A 24,311-nucleotide genomic window follows, 5' to 3' on the forward strand; every position below is an offset into this window, starting at 1 on the left:
CGCCCGGCAACGACGCTCGACGTCATGCTACCAAACGTGACCGACGAGGAAAACATCGACGTGGCCACCTACCTACAGCGCGCCGAAGAAGCACGACAGCACGCCCGCCTGCGCATCAAGAACCAGCAGAGGGTCGACAGCCGTCACTATAATCTTCGACGACGCCACATGGAGTACCAACCCGGTGACCGTGTGTGGGTCTGGACGCCGATACGCCGACGTGGGCTCATTGAAAAACTTCTTCGGCGATACTTCGGGCCATACAAGGTGCTTCGACGTCACGGCGCTCTTGACTACGAGGTCGTCCCGGACGGAATTACGAACTCCCAGCGACGCCGCGCACGACCTGAAGTCGTCCATGTCGCGCGCCTGAAGCCGTTTTTTGCGCGTTAGCGAACCTGGGGACTCTACTTTTTCCTTTGTTATTGTAATTTATTTGTGTGTGCACTTGTTTTTTTCCTTTCCATGTTGCAAGCATCTGGACGATGCTTTTTCAGAGGGGGGCAATGCCACGCCCGCTTCTTTTATTTTGATGTGTTCGAGTTTGACCAGCAAGGACGGTTATCAACGCTCGACGCTGGCCCCGAAGCAGTGTTCGAGAAGCTTCATGATTTTGGTAGATCGTTTTGTTAAGATTGCGCGCCGCACGCGAATGTTCCAGCTTTGTCGAGAGATAACGCCGCCACCAGCGATATTGCTGGAAAGTTCCATAGCGCCTGTATAAAAGCCGACGCGCTTGACCGCTTGTCAGTTGATCGACGGACGACGCCCTGTTCGCCGCTATCATTGTACAGCGTGCATTGCTGTAGTTCTAGTTCTCATTTTCCGGCCACAAGTTCGGCCAAATAAACAGTTTCATCCTACAAACGCCGACTGCTGTGTTCGTCGACGTCACGACCACGTGACAATATGGTAAACTATGCGCGGATGTTACCCAGCGAATGTGAGCTCACAGAGCGGCATTTCTAATTGTCTAATTGTCTGAGCCCGCGCTGCGGCCTTCGTCTGGCTGCACGGTACTGCAGAGAGTCAGTACGTTAAGCCTATGCAGCACTTCTGCGCACTGTGGTCGGTGCATTGCCGAGTATAAATATGCAGAGCAAGCATCTTTGCCCACACATTAGGCACTCCGCTGCATATAAGGAGGGTCAACGTGAATGCATGCTTGCACGGATCGCGTGTATTTTTCCCCGCCTAAAACGTGTTCCCGCGCACTACATTGAATTCCGTTGTTGTCGCGGAGCGCTCGTGGCGGCAAGCGTTTAGATATTCCGTCGCAATAAAGCATATTAAAGCTAAGCGCGTAACTTTTTATACTCTATATGTAATGCCTATAAGAGCACCTCTGCTGAGATGTGGGCTATACGCTCAGTTTTGAGGCAACTTCATGCTTTCTTTCGTGAGATTTATTGAAAGGTTTGGAAATCTAAAGCGATATTTAGAAATGGCTGGCCTTCAATGATATGGATGTACTCGGAGGAAGTAGAAAAGCCAAAGTATGGACAGACAACGATGTGATAATCAGACCTTATCGAATCAAAATATTGCACAACGCCAAGTAATTTATACTATCTAATTACCAATGAACTTAAAAAATTAAAACAAAAATGTTTCCTTGTTTATTTTTTTAAACTGTGGCAGTCGAAATTAACTTCAATATCCGCATTCCTAGTACAATTCCACCCTCCTTTTCTTGTTTAAACGCTCACGTGTTCTTACTGTATTTAAGCGTTCCAGTTTATGTTCTTTCGACTCTTCACAAAACAATAATAAACCGTTGATTTATATTGAGCAGTCATATTGGTTGTCTTACTAGCAGTTAGCTTCAGGGTTCCTTCTGTTCCCATAGGCGTTGTCCCGCGAACGATGTAAATGAGTTGACAAGGTTGTACCTGCTTTGAAGCCCTACAGTAGCAGCTATATAAAGTCGAAAAAGTACAGGAAGTACAAGCACAAAAAAGAACAGCGTTCGCTGTGCTTTAAAGGGCAGTCGTAATATCTACTCATCTTTATTATGTGTAGCAGGAATCTGGCGACTTTCTGCGCTGATTACGATCGACTCCATGGTCTCACTGTATTCTATAAACATTTTTGTTATGCAGCCGGCTTAAAAAAGTATGCAAAGCTATCTTCTCCTTGCCAAGGACAATAGGTGACATCTTCTATGACCCCGTAGCCAGCCCGAAAGCTGCATTTGACACTCTGAAACTTTTCGTGCCCTCATATAAATGTTTGGGCGTTTATAACAACTTATTATTGGCACGTAGATGCTAAAGTAGGTCATATGTATACAAAGTTGCCGCTGTCATGATAAGTCTAATTAGTACGTCTAAAATATCGAGAATAAAGACTTCAAGGTCTTATCCTCGCAGCCAATTGGTTACTGAATTAGTTATCTAGATGAACCTTGCTCTCATTTTTTCGGCTTAGGTTTTCACGGAAGCATACTGAAATAGTCTGTTCAAATAGCTCCCACAAAACGGCAACATTAGTGAACAAGTACCTGGCATATAGATCATAAAGGACAAACACGGGGGGTTTTGTATGCTCGTAAAGCACTTCCTGACGTGACCAGCGCGCCCTACGAAAAAAGAAAGAAAAAAAAGCAACAAAAAACAGTGCTCGACAGGTCGAAGCAAAAAGTTACCATAGTGAACTTTTTCAACATAAGAGTCAAAAGGTCAAGCAAGGAGCGCGAGCTTTTGGTTCCCGTACGAAACCGTGCAAGCTCGCAAGACACAAACGGAACGACAGTCGAAACGAAGAGGCGGAATAATATGCCCAAACAGATGGTTATCTACTAAAGAAAAAAAAAAGATGCCGCGTTTCGGTGGACTTGCACGCGCACCATTATCAGAATGCCATCAAATCCACAACGCACCTGGACCGAGCGGTAAGATTCTTGTCCTTTAGCGTGTTTTCCTTTTTTGTTCCATTTTTATTTTTCACCTGGTCGTTCTTCTCTTTTATCCGCTACACGGTGCTTGTCAATCGAACGGCCGCCGGCCTTGGCTGCGAAGGAAAAATGGGGCCGCCTTGCAAAAGAGCTGAAATGGCAACAATGGGGTGATCGAGCTAAGGTAACAAGGCACGCTGCGGCGTCCGGCCTGAAGCAAAAGGCGCCGAGCACAAAACGCGCGCAAAAGAAAAGCACGAAAACAAGCGCGACATCAGCAGCAACAGTAGCAGCCGTAGCGGGGGCCAACGAATGGCCACGCACGCATCCGGTCAGGCACGTCTGTGCCTCGTTGTTGGTCTGACCGTGCGCACCGCGCGCATCGATCCATGCACGCGTCTGTGAAGGCGGCCCACCAGAGGACTTTGCCGGGACCCGTAGGATAAAGCAGAAAGGGCAGCCCGCAAAATAAAGGGTGAAAGATGAAAGGGACGGGTGTGGGCCGCACCAGCACCGGTAGACCTGTGTGTCTTGGCGTGCCGTTGTCTATACATGCGGGCTTCCTCCTATTTACACTTGTCAGATAAACCTATACGCGCGCCTTGTTTGTGAGAACATAGCTGACCTTTAATTGCTCACTCATTTGTGCACATGTTTGTGAAATCTTGCGTGTTTGGCTTCAAACGAAAGCAGGATGAACGCTCATAATGAATGAAAAACAGTCTATGATTCTTCATATTGAAAAGAGGTATCATATATGTGGAATAAAAGTTGTATAATCATGGATCAGCTGCCAATGACAGGTTGGCTTGTCCGAGACATTCGATCCCTGCAAATGCAACCTTTACTTCACAGGATGTCTCCATCTGTTGGCTTCCATCTTTACGTAAAATTTATATGTGTAATTCAAGTTCCAAATTGCTTTTTTCTGCGGTCCCCTAGTCGCGAAAGAAACGAGACGCAAGAAAAGCCGGTTGACCTTTACAGTTCTTTAGATCATCGCCCGCTTTGGTAGACCTGATTGTTCACCAAGAAACAAGGATTGCATTGCTTTCAAAAGGAAGACATGACTCACTTTAGTACTTCTGCCAGCACTTCCGAAACGGGAGAAAATACTGTTGTGAGGAACAAGATCGGCACGCACCATGCAGATATCACCATAAAGAGAATGACGTCACTTGAACGTACGGTCGCTGAGGATTCAGCGATAGGTACAAAATATGCTGCACATATCATTTAGCCTCTTGTGTAATGATCAAAATTTTCCCAAGAGATAACTAAAATACAATTTTGAAGAACTATAGTCCAAGTTTGTTGCTCCCTTAGTAATCCTTCAAATACAAGATAGGCTGTAAAAAAATTGTAGCTTGTCTTAGTTACTTTGTTTTACTACATCGTGCGCAGGTTGCGTGGCTGCGAGTGGAGAGCAAAACCATCCTGACTATCCACAAAAGTGTCATCACGCAGAACTACCGCGTCCATCTCAGTCCCTCGGACCGTACCTGGCTGCTGGTCATCGACAGCGTCCAAGAGTCGGACCGCGGGGGCTACATGTGCCAGGTCAACACGGTGCCCATGCACAGTCAAGTCGGATACCTTGATGTGCTTGGTGCGTTCCCATTTCATTCATTCATTCATTCATTCATTCATTCATTCATTCATTCATTCATTCATTCATTCATTCATTCATTCATTTCATTTTGCCAAAAACATGTTCGGGCAGTAAATATAGGTATGATATGTTGAGCCGAAGGCTGTGTCGGTTTGTAGAGCACATTCTTAACTTGGCAAATTGATAAAGGGCTTATTTAAATAATAATTGCAGAGCAGGTTATTTACAAGAAGGAATGCACTGGACGTTTTGCCAAACCACTCGCCGAGATAATGGGTGAAACGTGTGGACGGTTGCACTTCTGACCCGTACGTTTCGTGGGTAACTAGTTCGGTGTATAGCCGCCCAAATCTTTAACTAGCGTGCGCGAGCGGCACTTTATTCTGCGTGTCTTCGCCATATGACTGAATTAAGTTCCAAAAAGGGTGAGGGCAAGTGCATGCCCACAAAGCACATGCGCACAAAACAATCTTCTACAACTTCGTTCCATCATATCGCGCTGGCGCACAGAAAAGTCGCTGCCGCGCACGTTAGTTAAAGGTTTGGGCGGCTGTACTTGCTTACTAGCATCGCGCTTCCCAACGCATCCCCGTTTCGCGCACCGGCAGTGATGGTGGTTGCCAACACACACGCAAAATCAGCCCCCTTGCGTTGCAGAAAAATTCATTAGACTTGTTCAGCGCATTGCGCAGAACGTTGCGTTCATTCACAAAGCGTTCACAGAAACACAGTAGATGCTCTATCGTTTCGTAGCAAGACGACAGACCGTTTTCCGAAGAGAAGATCCTCGGATCGTGGCCCTACGCATCACAGGCCAGCAAAGCGACGCGAGCATTGCTACTGTTTTTAAGATCGACCGGTTTAAGCAACCGCTTGTAGGCATTCGATGGACAGGCGCATATGTACCATGACAGTGCCATCTTCCCTCTTCTTTCTTTCTTTTAATCCCTTCATCCCTTTCCCCCAGTATAGGGTAGCGAACCGGACGCGCGTCTGGTTAACCTCCCTGCCTTTCATTCATTTCCTTCCTCCTCCTCATTCATTAGACTTGCTTCAATATTTACGATTCGCTACCTTTCCCCCAATTCTCTGACCTAAACGGGTTTCCAAGCGGACGCAGGATTTGCTTAGAACCATTGAAGAAGAGGCGAAGCTGCCCATATGGCGTGGCAGCGGAATTGCCAGATGGGCTTTGTTCAGTCACGTTTTGTCGCAGCCACATGGAAGAGTCGAAGCAACGAATTACTTCGCTTGCACTGTAAGAAAAAAGAGAGTATGCGTGACTCTTTTCGGAGAGTTCTGACTTGCCACGTATAGGACTCTCTTTAAATAGTCACGGTGACTCTCTTGGTGGGTCAGGGTCGGCTCGCTCTAGGAGAGTCCCCTGACCCTCTAGGAAGAGTACAAAGACTCTCATCGGGAGGATCACGTTACCACTTATAGGGAGTCAGACGACCCTTGCCGGTAACGCTCCTAGGGGGGTCAAGGGACCCACACCGAAGCATCAAGCGACTCCACAAGTATTTTAAGCTACTCATTTGATCCTTGCTCTACTTTTGCGCGACTACTGTTGAAAATAGTGGAGTATTCATTTTAAGCAAGTCCAATAATACTTGCCGTTCTGCCCAGCGACTGTAAAAAAAGAATAGTTCAGTTTAAGCATTATTTTAATAAAACTCGTCAAAACAACACATATTTTCCAGCAAAGTTATATAGAAAGCGCGAAAAGATGGTCTGTGATTTCCACTTAAGAAGTTTGGGTATTCCTCATTTACATGCTTCTATGAGTATAGCCAACTAAAATGTGTGACTGTGATGTGCAGTGTCATATGTATGGTGCTAAATGAACAGCAGAAATCGCCATAATGTTTCCATATTTATTCCTTGTGATTAAGAATAAATAAAAAAAGTGGTGATGGCTTGAGGCATCAGACTTGTGGCTTGCTAGGTTGTCGCTCCTGTCCAGCGTGAGCACCATGAAAAACGGTATCTGAAAAGCAGAACGTGATATTATGATGGGAAAATGAAATTGCAGTAAAGGTTTGCAAAACATACACAATAAGTGGTTCACACAGACATAATAAAGGCTAACAACAAAACAACAAAGCACATCCTCCGGCAGCCAGGGGCATGCCGTGAGCGGTTATTGACCGCATGTTTTACAAACGTAACCCATCCTTAAATACTCAGATAAACAGATGCGAGTACTATGGCCCGAACGACATCCAGCGCGTGCGTACGCCGTCTACGTCGAGATCAGACATGTCATATGCTAGAATTAGCGCACATAACTCCCACAATCACGTACACTCACTCGATTCTGTTATAGCGCCCAGCGTCATCGCAGTGTATATGCAAACCACGAAAACAGCAAACAGAATCGAGGGAAAAGAGTGCACGCCGGCGGCCGCAACAACGCGCCCCGTCGAAAGTCTAGAGCTTTTTCACTTTACCGGCGAGGCGTGTCCAACTTGAATGACTACCGTGTACGTTCTGGAAGCCGCCGTACTATATCTGCACCTCAAACTACCGTCTTTAAGCCAACAAAAAACATTACACATAGTGCGTCTGAGCGTTCTGTACACAGGCTTTTTTTCTTCACGTTCCCACGCGTGGAAGCACGCTGCACACTCAAGGTCGATGGAAATGTTATTATGAAGTAGACTAAAGTGCATCTCAAAACGGCATCTTGCACCTTCAGTAGTGCAGACACGACGTGCGATCAGCAAGAAATGACCGTCGATTATTGTTTGCATCGCTCAATTTGTGGGAGCTTGTACAGCAACGCGCATAACGGTGGCAACTCGTTAACTGACAGCTTTAGTTGGGCATCCGCAACAGCCCCGCGGATACAGGCTACTGTTGGAAATGGCTGGCAGGTTCCGCAGAGCTGCTGCAGACGCCCAGCTAAAGCTGTATAATTAGTACCTACGAAAGCAGTACACTCACCGTTAAAGGGGTCATGAAGCACCCCTTGGGCTGATTGAAAAAACACATCCTGCGGAAAGCTTACACGGCTATGAACTGCTCTGCCAAATATTACAGTCGTGCGCGCCGCGTAATGGCCACAAGCGGAGCGCGAAGTTGCCGTTTCCCCAGGCACCCTCTTTTCAAACAGAGGCCGGTTCTCACTCTCGTCGGTGGGCGGGGCGTCTGTCCGCTGTACGTAGCAAGAGACATAGCATGCTTATTGGCCGATAGCCGACGTAAATCGAGAGCGGTGTTCGGATCAGATGCGCTTCTTGCCGCGGGGTGCCGCCACTTGCCGGCGCCGCACTCCTCAGTACACGGTAGCCGCACTCGCGCAAGCGAATCACAGCGGGAGAGCGATCGCGTTTCATGACGCGCGCTGGCGTAACTTCTTTCCCCCATGCCATCCCTCCCTGTCTAGCTTCCAGTGCGCTCGCCGGCACGAGAAAAGAGAGAAAGCGCTGGGAGCGTGCGCCAAACCCCCGTGACTCCGCTGATTCTTGACGGATTCGAGAAATTTTTGCGGCAATCGATTCGGGAGGCAGTACACTCCGATACTGAGGCCATTAGATCATTACTTGGAAAAGTGGTTCATGACCCCTTTAACTGGCGCCCGTTGTCGGTGTCCGCAGCTCCATGAATATTCCGCCCTCCAAGCGTCATTTCGTGCACGGAGCCGGCGTCAACACAACCGAAGACGCGCAACCAACGCAACCACGCAACGCATTCCAATAGACCAGGAGAATGAGACGACTGAGGCAGGAGAGCGGCGCGCCACCCCGGCGCCAACACCGTCTGCGTCGCCGAGCAAGGCGCCACAACGGCAACAACGGCGCCAAAGGGCGAGCGTGCGATATGTATGGCGTATACGGCGGCTCTTCCGTATACCGAAGCCAATCGAAACGCGCTTCAGGAGGGTCCAGTGACTCCTTCCCAAATGCGAACTCTTTTTCTCTGCCTGTACCTTCCAAAAGGGGTCAGATGGACACCCGAAGAGAGTCACGGTTCCATGACCCTCTTTTGACTCTCTTTTTTCTTAGAGTGTGGGACATCTGTGGTTTAAGAGAAGTCTTCTTCGATAACTTTTTTTTCTGTGCAGCTTTTTCTTTACACTACAAAAACTAGCACTTGACGGAACTGCGTTATCCCACGTGAAATTAGGAACACAGAGAACATCAAAGATGTCGGCACCTACAGCCGATGACAAAGCTAAGGTTAACTTAATGCTATAAAAAGTTGGCGCAGTTTTACGGGAATCACGACTTGTTTAGATATGTCATTGAATAATATACAGTAACTCTTGAAACAGGTAGTGCGGTTCTTAAATAGGGCGAATAATAATAATAATAATAATAATAATAATAATAATAATAATAATAATAATAATAATAATAATAATAATAATTCTGGAGCATGGTAGTGTCTCCGCGGGAGCGCGTCATTAGGGAGTTGTAGAATAGCGCACGCAAAGATAGCGGCCGTTGCGCTCGCCCGCTATTTCCGTCACTTAACGCGGGCTCGCAAGAGGATAGCTTACAACGCATGCGCAGTGGCGACACACGCTAACGCAAAACTTTGCGTACGCTATTCTAAAACGGCCTGTTATCTCGTTGCCGCAAATTGCTGAGTTTCATCTCCTTACTGTTTCTTGCGTCTTGACTTAAACCAACCTTTACATTCGCTCTAGCGCGAGCCCAGGCACCAGCCGCAATGCTTTGAATGTAGTAAAATATCGTTTGTGATATGCACGTGGCTCGTAAATTAGCAGAGCACTTTTAACGCAGATATTTAACGCATATATCACAGGTAATTCATCGTTAGAGAGTTATCAGTTCGCTCAAAAACAGAGATCTTCTCGTTTATACTTGCCTCGTGCGCCAACCAATGTCACAATAACACTCGCAGATTTTTCTGGCCTAGCCCAACTGTCTAAGTCGGTGTATCTCAATCTGTGGACTGTATAAAATTGTGTGAAACACTTTCTTTCGACTCCATTCATTAGTTTTTCTACACGAAGGGAGCGTTGACGCTGTGAACGCGATCATAAATATAAAATAAAAGCAAGCAAAAGCAGATCCAATAAAGTAATCAATGTTGTCTCTCAAACTTCACATCTCCACCTTTTTCTACCTTCCGTAGACGAAAGGCTGACGGAGTTATACGAAATTTCACGATAAATTGCGCCTAATCTATCCCCGGTTGTGCAAACAGTAATCTATCCAGCGAATGTGCGCTTCCCTTGATCGACCACTTTACTGAGGACGAAAAACAACCACGAAGCAAGAAAGACGTTCTCTCAAAGCGCTTGAGCACGATCTTGTCAATCGGGCGCTAGTAAAGCGGGCCCACTTATTTTTAATTTTATGCGAGCTCAGTGCGTAAAATACCGGGACCAATAGAAGCAGCTAAGAGGTTTAGCGATTCAGTTGTCGCTCTAGGGCCCAGACCAAATATTTGCCCGCTTCGCTGAGCTTTTCAGCGCGTGCATATACACAGCGATGAAAACGTCGGTCTCCTTTTATTTCCTTCTTCTCATCTCATCCGCTGTGTGACCGCGCACGAAAAACTACCGCCCTGAAAATGTCATCAAGAAAAGTAAAAGACTGCTTCAAAGCTGGAATCGCTTGAAAGAACGCGCGCGCAAAGAAAAAAAAGGAGGAAGATGACGAAGTGATTAGAAATTCAAACTTGAGAGATCGTCCAAGAGTCAAATTAGCTTAAATTGAATAAGTCCATGGAAGCGTCCTCCCCACTTGCCCGTACGGTCTTGATATGAGCCGCGTGTCTCCGCAGTGTTTATTACTTCCGCTCCAATTACACCTGCACACGCGGGACTCACCCCTCTCCCTCATCTCTCTCTCTCTCGCTCTTTACCCCAACCGTCACCCGTCGAGCAGGCGGTCCGTCAAACGGAGCGCGAAACCAAAGACACAGGCTCGGGCTCCAAGCTTGCGGCCGCCGAAGCAGCGCACGTGAAGGAGCTCCAGAAAGAAAGAAATATAAGAGCTCCATACGCCAATACCGCGCCGCCTTATTCACCTCCCTTTTTTTGTTTTATTTCGTCCCGCTACTTCAACTACTCCGAAGGACAAAGATAAATCAGTAGCAGCCCACTCTTTGCAAATAATAAGACGACGACGAGATAAAGTAGTCCAACCACAAGAAAAACGAAGCACACGTAAACGAGTAAAATAGGGAGATGCTGCTGTTTGCTATACGCGAGAGAAGGAGAGGACCTGAAGCGGCATCGAAAGACAAAGCGGCCATTATACTTGGCGAATCCTTCAAATAAATTCCTCTTTCTCTTTTAGTTCAAATTATTGTGTTCCCGAAAGACGACACCCCACTGTCGCCGTTCCTCCTTCCATTCTCATCTCTCTCTCTCTCTGGATTCAGGCCCGCTTTCCCGTTTTCCCTCATCGTATCCCTATAGGTCTCCACAGGCTTCCTTATACAGTATATATACTCCCTGAAAAGGAACCAGTAACAGACGCCACCTTCTCCCTTCGCCGATCCACTTATAAGTGGGCGAGGGAGAGGCTGGGGACACGCACCGGAATAAAATTACGTGCAGAGGAAAAAGAAGAAGAACATCGACTGGCGAACCGTGGCCGAGGCAAGGAGCGCGGGAAGATGTGAATCCCAAATTAGATTGTCTCCTCGTCTTTCTATTTCTTTCACCCTCTTGTCTTACCTTATCACTGAGCCTTTTTTTTCCTTTTCTTGTTGGTGTCGTTCTGCGGCGTCTCTTCCCGCGCTGCCTCGCTTGCGTCCCTATTTCGTTTCATCCCTTGGTCGCCTCTTTGCCCGAGCGCCTTTCCTCCCGCACACGCCTCTCTCGTCTGGGTGTTCGGTTCCGCTCCGCTTGGCCTGGCCTGGCGTCGTCGCAGCCAGAAACACAAACCCCTTCGCCTCCTTTTCCTCCCATCGCATCGCCCCGTATGGCGTGGATGGCACTGCCGCACCTTCGGAGGCAACAACTGGAGGAACCACTTCATTGCGGATCCCTAATTTGATTTGGCTAACAAAGATGGCAGCGCCCCTTGCCTCCTCTTTGCCTTCTTTCCCTCCATCCTAACCCCTGCCCCATTCTCTCCCTCCTCCTGCGAGCAACGAACAAACGCTGCCGATCTTGTGTACAACCGTCTCTATCCCTCTTTTTCCCTCCGTCCCTTGCCGCCCTCTTGGACCCGTTTCTCCATAAGCAATTCCAGCCCCTGTCGGGGCGTTGCTGACGCCTTTTCGGAAACATGGACACGACGGCTGGCTGGCAGACAAGCGCCCAGGCCCGCTAGGTTTTCTCCGTGTTTGTTATAATTCTTTCAACTTGCACGTAGACGATACAAGGCTGGGTGCATTTTATGTGGAAGGCTCGGGCTTGAAAGCTACACGTGGGACTATCGCGCCTCGTCTGCGGTGCGCTCAAGCCATGCCGCCGCGCGGAGCATGCGCTGTAAGGTGTCTTGTACCTACATGCATGTGTTTTTGGAGAGCACAGTTATACTGAGAGAACATAAGAAAGCTACGCGATTTGTCAAACGCTGTCTCCGCCGAGTAACTTGGAATTGGCGTCTTCGTTGTGCACGGCAAGGTCTGGCGTGTGGGTGTTGAACAGAGTGCCTCTGGAAACACGGTGGTGGCGTTGTGGCTAAACGACCCATTGAAGTGGCTACGTGGGACATAGCTGACGCGCCCGCTGATCACATCATGCTTATGTGACTCCTAGATTTATGCAGATGTTTCTAAGCTCTCGATATTCATTCCGTAAATTGATGAAGCGCTAAGAACATTAACGAGGATTCAAAACCTTTTCAAAAACAGTGTTTTGAAAACCAATTTCGCTTCGGTTTGGGCCATTGTTCTTCTGACATTCGTCATTGGTATCGTGAATTCAAGGAGTGTCCTTGCGCGTACAAGCAGCCCGAGCTAATCTAACCAGTTCGTTTAGGACCTTTTATTTTCAAAAAAGAATTAAGAACGGAGCATCGTTGCAAATTGGAAACGTATTTTTGTATCTTACCTACTCATTACCATTTCAAACCCATGTTCAGGGCACACCGTAAGACTCAGCCCCTAAGTAACAAGCAGAAATCGACTCGTGGACAATGCACCAAGTCTTAATGAGTGGTCGACTACGAATAAGCAAGGACTCCTTGAAGGCCAGTTTGTTGCCGGCACACTAAAAGATAGAAAAAAAGGCGTGAAAATGGGAAGCTAAAAAAAAAAAACGGAGAATCCGGTTGGCTAACCCACAATTGGAGTGATACTTGGAGCGGATGAGGGAGCAGCTCTCATTTGTAACAAAGAACAATTATATAATGTCCCGTGCTCGTTTAACGAAGGCCCCACATCAACCATAATTTCCCGAGGATGCTAGGAGTTCTCAAGATATGTCCTATTCAACAGCGATCAGATGATTTCTTGTAGTAGTGAATTAAGTTAGCGCACGCTATGAGTACGCTGCACACTGTGAGTAATGCACGCCTTTCCGTCTCTCCCGAATGTTTACACTGCTGACGCAGTGCCCCCGGACATCGTGGGCAGCGAGAGCAGCTCTGACGTGCTGGTGCGCGAGGGTTCCAACGTGACGCTGTCTTGCCGAGCCAAGGGCTACCCGGCGCCCCGCATCACCTGGCGACGGGAGGACGGGACACCCATCGCCGTCGGAAACTGGCAGGAGCAGCTGGGGTCGACCGCCACCGACAGTAAGTAGCGATTGATTGATTGATTGATTGATTGATTGATTGATTGATTGATTGATTGATTGATTGATTGATTGATTGATTGATTGATTGATTGATTGATTGATACAATAAAAACCGCAATAAAAGCATGTCACAATTTCATTTCACTTTTAAAACGTACGTTAAACATATATACATGATCACACGGCACTTATTAATGTGTCTCTTGGTTGTAGATGTGTCCTATGAAGGCGAAGAGCTGAGCATCACCAAAGTCAGCCGCCTCCACATGGGACCCTATCTCTGCATCGCCTCCAATGGCGTCCCGTCTCCCGTCAGCAGGAGGATTCTCCTACAAGTACACTGTGAGTTTTTCACTTGGGCAGTCCCGAAGTACACCGATCAGCAGGGTGAGCAGACGTGATACGCGCTCCAGACCGGTTCTTTTAAGTCGACCTCAGTTAGAATTAGAAAGCTGTTGAGACGTTAGAAAAGCTTTTGTAGCGTTACGACGAATTGTTCGCATTTTTGTTATTTTTTGGGGAATGGCAGAGAAGGTTCACAATTTAAACATAATACCGGGTAGAAACAGCACTTTTACCGCCTGCATTTGGCGCACCCCATATTCTTACTTTTCGTTGTATTTTTTTCTTGCGGAGCTCAAGTCACCGCAATAATCCGTGTTAGCTAGGCATATACTTAAACCTCTCTGACACATGTGCTTCTTCATTTAGTTGTTTGAGAAGGATAGAAAAATATTCCTACTGCTGTCCGTATGTGCGAAACATAAGACTACCTCTTGTTCATTTGGCGGTCGTATGCTAATTCAGTTATATTTTGCTGATGTTCTGCGCGACGTGTCTAAAAAATAAACCGTCGAATTAATGATGGAATGTTAGAACAAATTTAGGCCATAAATAAAATAAACCTCTTTTGTACATTCTGTCCTGTTCTTGTGAATGACAGTCAATGTAAGATACACGTATATTCTCAGATATTAATCCCCGTGTGATATTCAACCTCTATTATCTGCAATGTTGCACCTTTAGTTGGCAACCGTGGTTAAGCTTCGGGTGTAGTTGGAACGCGTGTGAACGCTTTTCTCTTTCTTCCTCCTCTTTATCCTACGTTTCTTCGCTTATTATGAGACAAGAATAAATAAATAAATAAGGCAAATATACATTTAAACTATGTTCGCTTCAGGTCAGACTTTTCCCCGGAAAGAGGAGTTAAGAACAGTGTGCTTCATGTATTAGGCAGACTATATCTGTCGGGCCCAGAGAGCACAGTCTGAACATGCGGAACAGCTAGTGGCAGATGCGAGCAGCGTGGGGACAGTGTTTCTAACGCTGCCACTGATCGCAGTTCCGCCTATGATCTGGATTCCCAACCAACTGATTGGAGCTCCGCTTGGCGGCGAAGTTGTCATGGACTGCAATACGGAGGCGTTCCCGATGTCCATCAACTACTGGACCCTGGAGAGTGGCGACCTCATCGCCGAGTCGGCAAAGTACTCGCTCAACCGCACGGAGAACGTGTACAAAGTGCACATGCGACTTCGTATTCGCCGCATTGTTCCGGAGGATTTCGGCGCCTACCGATGCTTTGCGAAGAACTCGCTGGGCTCCACGGAGGGATCCATTCGCCTCTACGGTCAGTTCAGGTTCTTCACATGTCTGCTCGAGCATAATGGAGCGTTGCCAGTTTCGTACAATAAAAAAATGGACTGCGACATAAACTCACAAATAAACACGACCCGCCGATAGTGACGTATTTACATTCCAAATATCTGCAAGCTATAGCCTCAGCTTTGGATGCGCCAATGCTTCTGCTACGCCAGTGCAACCTGACGTAGCAGAAGGTGGGGGCGAGGGGGAGGGTTGACCCCACAACCCCTCACCCATCCACCCTTGCCTCATCAGTGGTAGCTACAGTGTCGTGCGTAAGTATTCCGTCTCACGGGCAATTGTCACGAGCTGTCCTACTGCACGATCAGTAACGATGCAGTGTTAATAGCGTTATTTACTTTATTCCTTCTATGGGAGCAACGTGAATTTCGAGACGTTGTAGAGTGGTACTTGCCTAATGGGAAAGTCCCGTGTTCCCGACGCGTTGGTTCTCACTCTCCTCTGAGTGAAAGAAGTGTTCCTGCTATTTTTCTCACTAGACTGTCTGCGGTTCTTGTGCAGTAAATTGTGAGGAACAGCAGCGTAAAACAATATCGACTGCCTGCGGCCTCGAACTTTTAGTGCCTTTTTTTACCTTATTGCACTGAAGCACGTAACAACAACTTGAGACCGACTTCCCTTTGAGAAGGAGGGCTTTCTTTTTCTTACAGAGATTCACATACCGCCGCCTCCGAAGGTGAAGGAACCGTCAACAGCGAGGATACAAAGTATTGAAGGTAATTGTACTTTTGGCCATCGTGCGCGTTGCTGTCACTAGCTAGCAATCAGTAAGGACGAACCGTTCACTTTCTTCGCCCCTGGCATTTCTAAAATTCTTGAAGGCAACAGACTTGCGCTGTCTGTTATATTCCGATAGCGATATTGTGACCCTGAGGAGTGTGACTCTGTGTGTGTGTGTGCTCCCGTTCTCTCTCTAACTTTCAACTTTCCCTATACTTTTTCATAGCGTAGGGTAGCATGCCAGCCTTACAACGAAGATGTATACCTCTGCCCTGCAACGGTTTCGTCTCCGTGTGCCGAAACGTCAGGCCCCTGAACCCCCAACAGACGCTCGCGCTAGCGTGCTCCTCTGCTAGCAGATGCGCGCGCTCCTTGCGTTTTCACCTCGGACGCTGAGTAAGGGCATTTGCATGGGTGTACAGACAAGCCGACGAATGCGTTCGCTGTAGACTCGTGCACAAGTGCAACACCACAACTAAATTTCGACCTCTGGGTGGTTTTGGGGCCCTTGAAAAATTGAAGGCAAGCAGCACAATTTAGGAGCTGGCTCGCCAGGTTCTTAAGCTGGGGCAATGTCCCGCGCCGTAAGCGTAACCTTAGTTCCAGAGGCGACCGCTACAAGCGCAGCTCGCGCGAAACAGAAGTCTTCTTCCTCTAGTTCTTCGGGCGCCTTGATAATGATATTAACGCAGGCAAAACCACATTTTGCTCGATTTCCTCGACCACACGTTCGGCCACAGCTGCAAGGTCTGCGACCGCTTGTGGTTCGACAACCTGACCACAATCGCTACTCTAACGACGTGTGACGTCTTTATATGACAGTAGATTAATTGTACGGAGCATTCACGGCTTACCCGATTATCTCCGAGCCAGCTCCTCAATCATCATTCACTTCGTGGATATGGCGTGATTTTTTTCTTTGCAATCAAGCATACAGCACCGAGCACAGTATTCATTTCAATAAAAAAAAAAACGGCCACACGTGGACATTATGCCTAACGTGAGAGCATTCCTTTTAAAAGGACATTGCCGTGAGTGAGTCTTACAATACTCTACTTTTATTTATAAGTTCGTGACGCAAATTAATAAGTAAGGGAAGAGGAGTAGCCGGAGCCATGTATAGGGACCAACCTCTCCTTAAACACATTTAATAAAAAATCACAAAACAAGCATCAAAACCGCATGCTGGATGATAAAGGCCTGATCCCACGTGCGCGTCGCAGCGCGTCAGCGCGTAGCGTGTGGACTCGGCGCCGCGCCCTCTCCATATGGATTGACATATTTGCACAGCGCTACCTGAACGAGGGCGTGCGAAAGGACACAACACAGGTATCCTTTCATACATCCTCGTTCACGAAGCGCTGTGCAAATATGTCGATTACAAATCACCAACTAGCCCATGCTGCCGTTCTCTCAAACTCCATATGAAGAAAGAGGGCGGCCAGCTTCGTGTAGCCGCGCGCCCTCTCTCTCCATAGAGAGAGGGCGCGGCGCCGAGTCCACACACCACGCGCTGACGCGCTGCAACGCGTACATGTGGTCGGGCCTTCAAGGCGCCGGTCAACAATGGGAACACCCTTCCACGCGTTCCCGGTAAAGATTAGGTTGCAGCTGCTTTGCACTTCACACGAGAGCTTCGAATTACGTCAAACGGCCCTTCCATCTCTCCGCGTGTTTCCCGCTTTCATATATGAAAAAATCACAGCATATTCACGGGTCGAATGATGATGAGTGGGGCGAAGCTCCGGAATTAATCATCGGTAAACCGTGAAACTCTTCCGTTAAATTCGCCCCACAATTAAAAGTGAAACACGTGAGTAAATGTCATCAAACTTTTATTGCTGGTTTCCGTGGTCCCTTCATTATGACTGCTTTGTGGTCCGTGAAATGCAAGGTAAGTGGTTTTATTACACCGCGCCCCCTAGCGTACGTCGCCGAACGATTGCCTTCCACCAATAACACGCGCCATATGTGACATCATTCCTATTATAACATCTCGCATCTTTCATCATCAACTACAAGTACCGCCATCTAGTTTTATAACATCTCGCATCTTTCCATCAACTACAAGTACCGCCATCTAGTGAACACTCCAAGAACTAAACTAGAGGTGGCTACCTACTACTACAACTACATAAATCGGGGACGACCGACCCACGCCTTAAGGAGCTTCGCCCCTAAAAGAGATCCGTCTAGCAACTCATTCAGTTCCTTCTAAGACTACCATGGGTCGACCACGGAAATTAAAGACACCAGAAGAACAGCGCGAATACAGTGCTCGACGAAAGGAACAGATTCGTCTGGCTTGAAATGGTCGCGGAACCAATCACGGTCTATCACAGAGACCACAAAGCGATTATCACTACCATTACTCTAAATAATAAAACATACCCCGCCATCAGCACGTGTGGTGTTTGATACAGCGTGGATCGGAGCCATAATTTTTTTCTAGACTGGTTAACATCCCTGCTGTTGACTGTATTGCTGAGGAGAATATTATTCTTCATAATATTCTTGCCTGAGAGCATATATGTTTCGGCGCAAGCTTGAGCAATATATAACGTGAGGATACATTGTCTTTTTTCAGTCCCTAGCACCTAAAGGATGCTTTCCGCTTAAATGCATAAAAAGAGTGACTACCACAACCGTTAGATCTTGTCTCGTATCGACCTCAAAGCAATTGCGAGTTTCACCCAAGCAAGTTTAAGTGTAAGTCACGTCTTCCTTACCCTTCGTATTTTTCTTTTTTCTCTGATGATTTTGACAGAAAGCAAAATGGAGGTTCCTCGGGATTCGATAACCAAGCAGCGCAGCTATCCTGCAAGACCACCGCTCACCGGGTCACCGGCCAAAGCACAGGGCAAGTGTTTTAATTCTGGTCTCTATTATCATGATTGATTGATTGATTGATTGATTGATTGATTGATTGATTGATTGATTGATTGATTGATTGATTGATTGATTGATTGATTGATTGATTGATTGTTATTTAAGAAGGTGACCACGTAAGCTATCTCTATAGCTGTGTAAACTAAACATAGTTTGAAGGGGTCATGAACAACCCCTCGGTCTTTATGAGAAAGCACATGCGGCTAGCGGCTCTGCTACGAATAGCTCAGCCAAACCTTGCAGTCATGCGCGCCGAGGGGAGTTTGCAAGCAGAGCGCGAAGTTCACATTTTCTCAGGCGACATCTTTTCATACAGAGGCCTGTGCTCTCTCTCTCTTCGGAGCTGCCGGCGTCTGACGTTTGACGTCAAACAGCAGATAGCATGCTATTGGCCAATAGCCGACATAAATCAAGAGCGGTGTTTGGATCACATGCGCTTCTTGCCACGGGGTGCCGCCATGTGCCGGCACCGTGCTCCGTAGACTAATAAATTTACACATAGAGCCACACTCGCGCACAGGAATAACAACAGGAGAGAGCGACTGCGTTTCATCACGCTCGCTGACGTAACTTCGTTCCCCCGTGCCATCCATCCCTGTGTAGCTTCCAGCGCGCTCGTCAGGGTGGGAGAAGAGATAAAGCACTTAAGGCAAGCGACAAATTTCTATAGAGTAAAAAGTCCAGAGACCCGAATGATTACAAATTTTATTCTTTCCTAAGGAAAAAAAAATTGCGTAGGTTGCACTAAGTCGCACAAGGCTGCGTCACAGCAGAGCTGGTGGGCACCTAGCTGGTCCCGACTTGGCTAGGCTTCTACCCTCTCACCTCTCTCTTTCGCACCCCTCGCTCTAGTATACATGGTTATGCTTGCTCTTTTTATTTTTATACCTTTTTGTCTCTGCTTCTTTCTATCTTGTTCTCTCTCTTTTTCTTTTTCTGTCTTTCCTTTCTCTCTCTAGTCCTTCTCTCGCCTTCTATCTTTTATTCTTTTTCTTCTCTTTCTTTGTAGTTATTTCTCTTTCTTCTTTCTTTCTTTCTTTCTTTTTACTCGTTCTCTCCTCCTTCTCACCCTCACTTCCCTTTCCCACCACCTTGCCATACTATACTGTACAAGGCTATGCTATCCTTTGCTGGCGTGCGTGGATAGCCGAGTGGTTAGGACGCTCGCCTTCGGATGGGGGTACGCGGGTTCGAATCCCGCCTCGCCATGAAATTTCTTGCGCCAGGAACTTATCTCTTTTTATTTCTTTCTTTCTCACTCTCTGTCTTTCTCCCTTTCTTTCTCTCTCTCTCTCTCTCTCTCTGTACTCGTCTCGCCATCACATCCCACGCCGGAAAAATCGGTGCACTGCTTCTGGGAGCAAAGCAGAAGAGGAAGAAGAGATTGCGTGCCGGTTCATCCCGATGATAATTTTCTATGTACAACAAACGGCAAATCTCGACCATAACAGCTGTGCTGTAAAAAAAAAATCACAGTTTCGCCGCAAGGGCGAAGCAATGAATGCGATAGCAAGAAACTAATGCTATACGAAGTGAGGCTCGCCAATGGATACTCTCAGTTTGAACAGCGCTCCTGTTACAAAGGCGGCCGAAGCAGCGAAGGAAACTAGCGTGCTTCAAGTGTCGAGCTGTGACACTTGATAGTTCGCGCTCATCTTCTGTTTGTTCGTTTAGCGGCGTCGTTTAGCGGCGCTCCGTAACATGAGCGCGGACATCACGGTTAAAGCTTGAAACATCCCTCTTGCCCTCACCACGAGAAAACCGCGCAAGCAGACAGCGGAAGGCCAAGGTTCTCCTTGCGCAAATATAAGAAGAAGCGAGCGAGCTCGCCGACGACTTTTAAATGCGCTCGTCGCGCTCCTAGCGCCATCTCGCTGGTAATGAAGAAACGCTTATGAGCGCCGGCCATCTCTGAGTCCGTCCAGCGGCAAAGGGTGTGTATATAACGCTCGCCGTTAGCTAAGCGGAGGACCTGCGTTCCGTGGCGTAGTGGCTAGCGCCACTCGCTGCGGAGCAAGAGGTCCCTGGTTCGATTCCGCGCTTCGGAAGCATTTTTCTGAATTATTTTTCTTTGGGGCTTTTATATATATATACATACTTATACATATACGGTGCGTGACGGCGACGGGGACGGACATTTTCCAGCCGAGACTGTCCATATAATTGCTATCGCAATAATAATCTGATACGTCTCCCTGGCAAATAATGACCTATACGAGCTAAGGCCCGCGGCATGCGCTATGTGTTTAATGGACGCGGTAGCATGATCGCCGGTGGGCTTGTCGTCATCCTCTGCATTAATGTGCTCGCAAGCGTTTTCTTTTTCTTGTGACACAGATGTTTGTCTTTATGTCTTACGGACGCGCGTATTTACAACGAATATTTACGTTCATATTAAACCGGGAATCAGCGATTTGAACGCACTGTCCGGGGTTAATGGCTTGTTGTAACAGATAAACGACTGACCAGTGGTGTTTTAAGCATTGATGCTTAAATATTTTTTTCTTCCTTATGTACGTAGTATCCTTGTCCAAAATAAAACCACAACGTACTTAACATAGTTTATGAGTGAGTAGGTTCCTAAAAAGCTACAACAAAATTCGATCATTGCAACAATGATGCACTGGTCATCAGATTTCTTTCCGCTTTTACCATATGCTGTCGACGATCAGAATACACGCTACAAAGGACCGTACAGTGCAAAACTTTAAGAAAATCGTCGCTAATCCTCTTGTTAACGTCGGCGCGACGGATCGAGTAACGCTTAATGCGCAATTACATTGCTCGGAAAATTTTGATGAGCAAAAATAAATGCATAATGAATAATCTGGATGTCGTGCCTAGCGGAACTGTATTGTTCCCACTACGTAGTGCTCGCCGCTATTTCCCCGTCTTTGTTCTCAGTACATTTGCAGTGCTTCCTTTAAGTACTTCTTTTTTTTCTTTTTTTTGTGTGTGTGGCGCGCGTTCGAAATCATTACACTTCAAGTTTTATTTCTCTGTCCATGGCGCAACGTTTTCAATTGTTTCATCGCGAATATAATGTTGCATTGTTCCCTAATGATGGAAAGAGCATTATGAAGCTTTCTTTGTTTCGTAAGTAGAGAGTTGCCTTCCGCTTACGTCTCCTAGCAACCTTATATCATAACCTTGCACGAAACCTACGTCACCACATGTACCTTGTTGAATAGGCGGGGTGCGTCTTTCGTTTGTTTTTTCGCCATATCTTATCGTGGTGATTTTCCTGCCCTTGACTCCGAACATGTAAGGGAATATGGCGAATTTTTTGTTGTTAATCTAACTTTTTTCTTTCTTTTCCTTCGCTTCACACTTGTAATGTAAGCACCTCTACCTCATAGAACTACGATGTTGGAATGAGCGATGTAGCTTAACCGTGATGACGCCGACGAACTCTGTTTAGAGGTCTGTCTATATATATATATATATATATATATAATATTATATATATATATCTATATAATATATATATATATATAATATATATATATATATATATATATATATATATATATATATAATATATATATAATATATATATATATATATATATCTTAGTGGGAAAAGAATCACGCGAACCCCGATAGAATAAGGAATGAAGAAAGAAAAGTCTGGTCCACCAGACGAAACGTTAGTGAAAATATACAGTGCCAAACCAACGAAAGTCGTAGTTTCTTTCCTTCATTGCTTCGATATATATATATATATATATATATATATATATATTATATATATATATATATATATATATATATATATATATATATATATATATATATGTATATACATATATGATATATATATATATATATACTTATATATATATATATCTATATATATATATATAACCCATCGATCTTCATACCGAAGTATATATATCCGGCAAACCTTTGTGCCCGTGTTTTGCCGTCGTTGCCAGCATCGTTCTCTAAACACGCAGATCCAACCGATACTTCGAGACGCCCTGGTGGTAACGTCGCCGTGGTGTCAATATGCCTGGTGACCACATCGCGTCTACTTACGTGATAATGTGCACCTAATGCGAAGAGGAGGCACGAACACGAAATGTGAGCCTCTCCCGGTTAACTCAATTTGAGAAGCAGTTTTAATGGTTGTAGAAACATCACGGCGCCTACTACTTGCCGGCAGGTTGTCTACGTACAGCCAAAAACAATTCTGTTTCCCTTCCTCCTGTTGCAGCTCGGAGTTCTTTGCACGTTGAAGATCAAGGTTATGCGCGTATAAACAGGCTGACTCCAAAGTTAGAAAAGCGACTATCAGTTTAAGCTCTTTCTTGACGTCGCTTTAGGTTATTACACTAATTATTGTTTACGGTTACTGCAGGTTACTGCACATGCACTGCTGCGTCTAGAAAGATTTTCAGTGCTGTCGAGTTTGGAAGTTAGTAGGTGGTGTGCTTCTTTGGTATTGCGCGGCACTCACATTTTTGTGCGTGTGCGCGTGCGTGCGTGCGTGAGTGAGTGAGTGAGTGAGTGAGTGAGTGAGTGAGTGAGTGAGTGAGTGAGTGAGTGAGTGAGTGAGTGAGTGAGTGAGTGAGTGAGTGAGTGAGTGAGTGAGTGAGTGAGTGAGTGAGTGAGTGAGTGAGTGAGTGAGTGATGTGAGTGAGTGAGTGAGAGAGAGTTGAGTGAGTGATGAGTGAGTGAGGAGTGAGTGAGAGAGAGTGAGTGAGGGAGTGAGTGGTGAGTGAGTGAGTGAGTGAGTGAGTGAGTGAGTGAGTGAGTGAGTGAGTGAGTGAGTGAGTGAGTGAGTGAGTGAGTGAAAGAAATGATCCTTGATAAAAGTACGGCACAAATCAGTATTGATCTCGAAAAGAATGAGCATTTAAATACAACAGCTACTCTCTGTCTTTTTTCATCAGACATATTGGCCCGTAAACTTTCGACACGATACGTTTGTGCAACGAGTCATGTTGATATCACCAACACACGCCAACAATCTGGAATCAGTGCTGAAAGTATGTTATCCCATGTTCCCACAGACGCCGCCGCATTTTATTCCGCTGGTGTCAAGAGTATTCATTTACTCTTTGCGATTATGGGACCAAATTCACAAAGTGTTTTCTTTTTAAGCACTTTTTGCCGTTGGGTGGTTGCCTTCGTTAATAAAATAACACAAGTATTACACGATATTCACGTTAACAAACAATGATAACGTAATAGATTTTTTATATGTGCACGCGTAAAGCCACGTTCTGGCTTTAATAGTGTTTGTCAACGTAAAAAAAAGAAAAAAAAGACGCAAGATTGCTTTTGATGAGCGACGTTTTTGTCAACTCATCTAGGTCGTACTTTTCGTAATTATCTTTTACTTCTTCTATGTTTCATTTTTTCGAGGCAGTAAAAATACCTTCGTATTTCTTCACAAACGCTTGCTTTTCAGTGCTCTGCTTGGAGTGCCCACATGCATGCATACATTGATTAACCCTTCGCTTCACCTCTTTCTTTCAACTCGCTGACGGTTCCATTTAACAGTCCCCAGCTTAAAGTATCCATCTAGACATTTACGTGTTTAACAACTACTGCTTCTATCTTCCTGTTCTCTCTCTCTCTCTTTCTTGCTAAGGTTACGGCGTTTGAAGGACCTTCCATCATCCTCTCTTCAAAAGGCTTGCGCGGGTGAAGCGAGGAGATGCAAGCACTGAGTGGCATCCTTTGTGCAACGTCACCGATGCCTGCCACGCCCCGCTTTCCTAGCTGACTTGGCACATCATCGGGCAAGCGCTCGTACGCAGCGCCGGAAGCCTACACGTCCCAGATCCTCCATGAACAGGCTCAGTAGCTCGCGCAAACAAGTCAAAGTTGTCTGTACTGTGC

The 24,311-nt window shown here is 46.4% G+C and overlaps 1 protein-coding gene across 1 annotated transcript in view; it reads left to right on the top strand.

Moving 5' to 3' along the window:
• LOC119385944 (lachesin) overlaps positions 1–18,468 on the top strand; it is a 356,455-nt gene extending 337,987 nt beyond the window's left edge. Inside the window, exons 5-9 of the mRNA XM_049414168.1 lie at positions 13,001–13,183; positions 13,399–13,527; positions 14,528–14,815; positions 15,501–15,566; positions 18,338–18,468. Coding sequence (XP_049270125.1) covers positions 13,001–13,183; positions 13,399–13,527; positions 14,528–14,815; positions 15,501–15,566; positions 18,338–18,468 — 797 coding nt within the window. The remainder of the gene's footprint in view (positions 1–13,000; positions 13,184–13,398; positions 13,528–14,527; positions 14,816–15,500; positions 15,567–18,337) is intronic.
• Positions 18,469–24,311: the final 5,843 nt, after the last annotated feature.

This window comes from Rhipicephalus sanguineus, chromosome 3 (assembly GCF_013339695.2).
Source record: "Rhipicephalus sanguineus isolate Rsan-2018 chromosome 3, BIME_Rsan_1.4, whole genome shotgun sequence".
NCBI classification, from domain to species: Eukaryota; Metazoa; Arthropoda; class Arachnida; order Ixodida; family Ixodidae; genus Rhipicephalus; species Rhipicephalus sanguineus.